This window comes from Salvia hispanica, chromosome 2 (genome assembly GCF_023119035.1).
Source record: "Salvia hispanica cultivar TCC Black 2014 chromosome 2, UniMelb_Shisp_WGS_1.0, whole genome shotgun sequence".
In the NCBI taxonomy this organism is placed as follows: Eukaryota; Viridiplantae; Streptophyta; class Magnoliopsida; order Lamiales; family Lamiaceae; genus Salvia; species Salvia hispanica.
Window position 1 is genome coordinate 27939527 of NC_062966.1, and position 7356 is coordinate 27946882.

The following is a 7356-nucleotide window of genomic DNA, read 5'->3' on the forward strand; positions in this document are numbered from 1 at the left end:
TACGCAATGTTATTACAAAGGAGTTCTTCTCAAAACATAATCTCAATAAAATTATGCGCTTACCATCAGAGATTCAAACTTGAGCAGATGCTCCATGGCTCTTGTATCCATAAATCACAGATGCTTTAGCTTCAATTATTCCTAGACCAATTTCCTTCACTAGAAATACAATTGTCAGCCCGGACATGGCATCCAAAGTGTATGAAATGATGTTGTTGGAATCAAATGGACAAAATAAATATGAACTCCCATCTTGTTGCAACGACATCGTTTCTTGAAGACAGTCTTTGTGTCGTAATAGTAAACAAGACTTCATAATTACATTGGGATACTCGAGCATATTAGAACATATAGGCATACAAACCTAGATTAAGTTAAAAGCTCATAGTGATCCTCAGTGAAAGCCGGTTCTAGGCGACAGAAAGCTTGGGGTGTGGAGAATTGCATTCACACGAAAATGATTTCCACTACAAGCTTCAAACATCTCAATCTTCCTAATAGTTTTCGTCTTGTCAGAGTAGTAGAACAGCAGGTATTCTTCATATTCCATCAGAATGTCACCATCTTCAAAAATTTTAATTGGGGAAACAATCATATAGTCTCCACAAACGTACCGATCTTTGTTGATAACATATTTCATTCTCCAAGATGTGTCAACCCCATATTCTTCCATCACCCAGATGATGATTTTTTCTTCAAATGAATTATCACAAAGGCACAGGCTACCCACCAAAGCCGACAAGCTCCCTAGAGACCCTGGATTCACCAGAGGGGGGTGAAAGAAGGTGCTGAAAAGCTCTGTTTCGAGATCAAAGCAACAAATTTGTGTTGGATCCGCCACCAACCAGTAAAGATTTCCATTAAAAAATATCCCAATTGTGTTGAACAGTACCAGGGCAGCGGGTATGATGCTTCTCCATGTACGAGTTCCAAGAGTGTACACCTCACAATGAGATTTGGTAAGCCTAATATTAGGCGAATCCTCTGTTCCGAAATCATAGTCATAGACAATCCTAACCACCTTATATTGGCCAGTTGTTTTGGTCACTCCAAATCCATACGCGACTTCATCAGATGACGAGTGGAGAGAGTCTAGATACGGACGAAGCTTGATAAAGCGCCGTGTTATAGGGTTGCATACATAAAGATGACAAGGTTGGTCGCCTGTCAGGAAAAGCAACCCAGTAGCTGAACCCTGTATCCGTGAAGCGTGAGGGAAAACACACTTTGTGACCAAGCTGTGATGGTGTTCAAGATCAAGCTTGTCTTCAAATTCAAAGATTTCGTACAAGTTAGTCTCCACACAAGACTGAACAACAGCCATCCCCGGGACTGATTTAGAAAGATGTAACTTGACAAACTCGCGAGTGTCGAGTAGCTTAAGCCATGATTTGCAAACACACTTGGAACGAACAACTGCTCTAAGGGGGAGCCGTGACAGGATATTGATAGCGATTTCCAACGGTAAATTCACAATGAATCCGCTCGTCATTTCGAGGTTGTTCAGAGTTTCAATGGTCAGAATATCCAGATTATTGCATTCTGCAAAATTTATCCCAATTTCTTCATCATTTCTCAAGCCGTATCAGGATGTTAAATTGAGTAAATTCAACATTATGAAATCAATTTCAACACAGTTAAAACCTATTACTAATGAATTTCTAGTAGTTTCATCGTAGCAATTTCTAATCCAAAAGCTTTCTAGCTAGCTAGGATAGGGCTTTCAATAGATATGAAATGAAAAATTTGTGGGTAACATTTTTGCAGTCATCTTCTCACAAAACCAAAAAGAAAAAGGCAATTGACTAAAAGAATCTAAACATACAGAATCCTGAGCTGAAATTTCGGGATAAAAAAAGGTAGAATATGCTAGATGTAAGTAGCCGAGCAAATTTACCTGCTATGCCGTGAATTCAAATTGCCGATAGGTTACGGTGGCGCTGGCGCCGCTGTTGTGACTGCTGAGTGAGTGATAATGAGTAGTAGTAGTAGTAGTACTTTTATTTTTCAGATGCAAAAATTTCTTTTCAATAAGTATAAAGAAATATTTACAAATTAAATTAAATTGTCTATCTATCTATCATCTATACATATATAAAAGGCAAGTTTTGGCCTTTCTTTGAAATATTTATAAGTTTTGTCCTCGTTCTGAAATACTTATAAGTTATGGACTAATTTGAATATTTGATAATTGGACATGATAATCAATGCATATAGTATTTATAATTCAATAATTAATTATTTAATAACCAATAAAGGTGGGAATCATAATTAATAAGCATCTTATTTGTCCATATATCATTTTGGGTATTACAAATGAAAATCTATCTATACATCTTCATCATATAAAAGTTGTGTTTTGAGTACTAATTTAGAATATTTTTAAAATATATTTGTATTAAACAATATAGTGTATTAATAATAATTATAGGATTTGTAACTTCTTTCAAAATTAAGAATTGTATTAGTAATAATTATGATAATTTAAAATGGCAGTTACAATCTAATCACATTATTGTGTGGGGAAATAATTTTTATTGGGTTAGAAATCCATCATGTATATATTGATGAATTAACATAATTTTCACACAGCGTGTGTATCTTAATTTATTTCAATATATTAAAGAATTTATGTACGTACAAAATTATTTTTATGCACATAGGAAATCACTAACTCTCATTTAAGAACCAAACAAGTATATATGCGTATTACATAGGTTAAAATTTTTAATAAGAAACTCATCTATCTGCCATTTTAGATTAAAAGATTAAGTCTCTTTTAATTTCATAAGTATCGAGTAATATAAAATTATTTTAATTAAATGTCATTTCATTTCTTTGTAACACTCAATTTAATATCCAAAAATTATTGCTCATCATTATTTTACCGTTACATATTTGCTATCATGAATTATCTATGAGAATAGAATAAAAAATCAAAATATTAAATTCTCTTATAAAATTAATGTGTGTCCGTATACAGTTTGCATCCATCAATCAATTTTTTAATTAATTATTCAGTTTTTAAAACTTATTATTCACATTTAAAGGTGCAAATTAATGACTTTAATTTGGAGAAGTTATAAAACATCTCATGGTTAATGTTTTATCTATAAATATGACGTTTGAAGACTTACTATCTACACATTCCTACTTACCTCACACTTAAGTTTGATATTTTTGTTCATATCTTATGAAAAAACGTCGACATCATGGAATCATTCTTCACCTTTCTCAATGATTTGGAGCCTTCCACAATTTATTTTGTTATTGAAGTTCGTTGCATCCACGTTTATGAAGCTACTGCTCATGGAGCCATAACCAATGCCATCGGGTTATAGTGTTTTTCATTACCGTGCGGTATGTTGTTTAATGAGTTATTTTATGTTTGTATGCAAATTATATAAAATCATTAATTATATTTTTTTTGCTTAGGGCGTTAGCATTCAAGCAACTTTTCCGTGAAGTTTACACGAAAAGTTTGGTGCAATACTTAAGGAAGTGACGTTTTTTCGTACAATTTCATGTTTATCATTTGTTGTATTTTCATTGTGGTTGTGTGTTTTGTTTTGTTTATTTGTTTTTTTTTTTTAATCTTCACAACGACAGAGAATGAGGTAGAGGGGCACAACGTGGACGAAGGCCGATGATATGGTGAAATTTCTGTGTAGCATCACAGCTGGCATACTCCTGTCCAATTTGCATATTCATATTTAGTCTTTTTCAATAATAATATTACTAATAGTCCTACTAATTGTGGATTGGATATTAGGCTATTCATCAAGTTTAGACTTCCCCATATTATTGGTCCTTATATTTTTGGTCTAATCTTCTTCAATAATTATATTAGTCTGATGAACTGTAGTTTATTCCTTTTGTTATAAAGATGAGCTATTAGGCTTTTAAGTTTAAGCTTGTCGTTATTCCTTTTGTTATAAAGATGAGCTATTAGGCTTTTAAGTTTAAGCTTGCCTATATAATTGGTCCGTTATATATTTGGCTAAGCGATAGCCTTCACTAATATATATTACCATCTTTTTGGATCACTTATATAAGACGTTATTACTATATCCTCTGTCCCATGATAGAAAATTATACTATATCAGTATTTATTTTCCACATATCTATATAAGTTGAGTTATGGAAGTATTAATGCTCTTATAAATTAAATAGTATATTATAACTTAATTCTTTTTTAATTTTTTTTAAGTTTTACTTTAATATTGCCTGAATCATTTAGCTATTGTTTTATATTTATTCCATGTCAATTTTTAAAATTTGTTGTTATTAAGTGTGTCAATTAATAACAAAATAGTAATAAGTTAATTTGAATTAGTCTAATAATATTGATTTATAATTTATTTATTCACAATTATGAAATTTTTGTATAGAAAGTAGTTCGTGAGATGTTATACTTTCAATTAATTCTAATATAGGAATAGTATTTTTATTTAGTACTCCATGATACATGGATTATTTTTTTTTTCTTTGAAGAACTTAATGAAATGATGTTATTTCAAATAATTTCCATTCATGTATTATGAATCAAAGCTTTCCAAATTTTTATGATTCATTCTTAATTATTTCATGTTTAATATATACTCCCTCCGTCCCAAGATAAGTGACCTACTTCTTTTGGGCACGAGATTTAAGGAATGATATTTAAATAAGTTAAAGTGGAGAGAGTAAAGTATGAGAGAGGGAAAAGTAGAGGAGAGAAGAGAGAATAAAGTAGGTGGAGAATAAAGTAAGAGAGATGACTTTTTGCTAAAAATGGAAATAGGTCAATTATAGTGGGACACTCCAAAAAGGAATACAAGTCACTTATCTTGGGACGGAGGGAGTATGTTTTAGCCGTATAATTCATAGTTATTATATACATTTTTTATAATGTTTTAAATTTTTTGTAAATAACCTATAATTTAAAATTATTATTTTAAAATATTTAATCTGTGCATCGCACAGGTGTGATACTAGTATAACTAATAGCCAAGTAAGACTCTCTTCTTCCCCAAATCAAATTTTGCAAAAACACGCACAATTGCAGAACGACGATGGCGGCCAGGGCGGGGATACTGGGTCCGGCATCGGCCAAGCCCCCGCTGTAGCGGTGGCTTGGTCAGTGCTATCTCCGTCCCTGAATGTACATTATATGTGGGTGGTACATTATTACATATGGGGTGGGTACATTATATGTGCATAAAATGTATATGATTTGACGTTCTGACCGTAACACTGTTCTGACTGTAACACACCCCATACACACCCCCATATTTTACATATGACACGTACCACTCACCAATCCAATTTTCAACATTTTAGGTAGAAATGTACTACTCACCATCAAATATATTTTGAGAGGTTCGTTCATCGTCGTGAGCGAGATCCTAAAAATATGCTCAGTTAAGTTTATAAAAATGTGACTATGACCGCATTGGTGATTGGAATTTGCACACATACTCATATTATTAATATCGACCTTCGAATATAGCATCCCAAAAAATAATTCTTGGTTAAATCGAAATAGGTATTTTTTATTGAATAACCATACTACTAGTAATATATTTTCTTGACATGTCAACAGCCATAAAAATTGTCAATCAATAGTTGAACATTGTTTTCCTTTGGCTTTACACTATCCAAGGATTATTTCACAAATCAATGTATGTAGTATTCTTCTATGCTAAGTTTTAATGATTTAATCATCAAAAGGGATTGAAATATGCATCATAGCTACTTCACTGAAATGATAAATAAACTGTTGGACATAAAAGTAAAAAGTTGGTAAATAATCTGATCACATTCGATAGCGTGCGTGAAAAAAACTACTCCCTCCGTCACACTTTCCTTTATAGTTTGCCTCAAAAAAAATGTCACATTTCCATTTTTGAAAGAAGTTTTGTCTCACATGAATATAAAAATTATATTTTCTCTCTCCATTTAACACACAAAATAAAACCTCCTAAAATCTCGTGCAGTCCCACAAGTGTGATATCTTTTGTGGGAGAAAGAGAGTATTCCATATTACTCCATCTATCCCACAATAATTGTCACTCTTATTGTGGGCACGGATTTTAAAAAATGTAAAGAAGAATTGGTTGGAAAAGTTAGTGGAATATGAGACCCACTTTTTTATATTGGTTTTAAAATGTGAGTAAAGTGAGTTAGTGGAATATGAGACCTACTTACCATTTATTGGTAAAAATGAAGTGTGACAATTATTGTGAGACGGACTGAAATGAATAATAGGATAAGAGTAACAATCGTAGGACGGAAGGAGTAATGAATTATTGTGTGATAATGACGGAACATAAAGACAATTAGAGAGACATAGAGTGGGCGAAATATTAATTGTGCCCGCGCCCATGACTTGTGCTAGGTCTCCACTGGCAGTTTGGACATAGGATTTTTTGGAAGTGGAGATAGATACGAAATCTGAGGCTTCAAACGAAATTGTGTCTGTCGCCCCACAATCAAAGATCCAGTGAGGGTCTTTCGGGCCTGATGTGGATGTTGAGGAGCAAGCTAGGGCATCGAAGGAGTTTTGACAGGGTATATTCGGTATGTATTTGGTATTTCCGGAAGACTGGGGTGTTATTTGCAATGTTTTTGCAAAATGGGGTTCATTCTGGTATTTTATAGGAGTGTGGGGTGGGTTTTGGGAGTTTAATGTGAGGCGGGGGTCAGTTCCGAATTTAGGAAAATTTTGGGGTATAATATAGGAAGAGGTTTGCTGATGGGGGGTTTTTTTAGATTTGGGAATAAGTCTGGGGTGGTTTGGTGTTTCGGATATTTGGGAGTATTTAGGGGATTTTTCTTCGAACCCTAGTCGCCGCCTCCCTTGCTTCACTGCTACCACCGCCGGCGAGGTTTTCAATCGACGATACTTTACCTTCTGACCATGATCTCGCTATGGAGACGGATGCCATCTGTGATTCAGAGCGGGTTGAGGTCGATTTTTCCTCCGGTCGGATCACCTCGCCACTGCTGTTGCCGCCGCTGCTGACCGCCGGTTTCTCGGTGTAGGTAGCGCGGTCAATGGCGACGGCGGCTGAAGCTCTTCCGCCTCCGCTGTTTCGACCTGCATTCCGAGCTTGTCTCGCCTTCTTCATTTCTTCCCACCACTCCGGGAAACCGTGGATGTGGAAACACGTATCTTTGGTGTGTTTCTTCCCTCCACAGTGACTGCATATCAATTTACTCTTGTCTTCTTCCCTCCGGTAGTTAGGGTTTCTTGGTGGTTGGTGATTTTGTACGATGGGTGTTCGACTTCTATCGAATACCGCAAGTCCCACTCCGATCCCGGTTTCTTTCGTTTCGGGATTGAGTAGCTTTTCGTTGACGGATTCTCGTCTG

The 7356-nt window shown here is 34.6% G+C and overlaps 1 protein-coding gene across 1 annotated transcript; it reads right to left on the reverse strand.

Annotated features, from left to right (window-relative positions):
- LOC125205009 (F-box/kelch-repeat protein At3g23880-like) lies at positions 1–2019 on the reverse strand. The gene is made up of 2 exons (XM_048103795.1): positions 1898–2019; positions 1–1542 (listed from the first exon to the last, which is right to left on the reverse strand). Exon 2 carries the CDS (start codon positions 1490–1492, stop codon positions 395–397), a length of 1098 nt encoding a protein of 365 aa, XP_047959752.1. The 5' UTR covers positions 1493–1542; positions 1898–2019; the 3' UTR covers positions 1–394.
- Positions 2020–7356: the final 5337 nt, after the last annotated feature.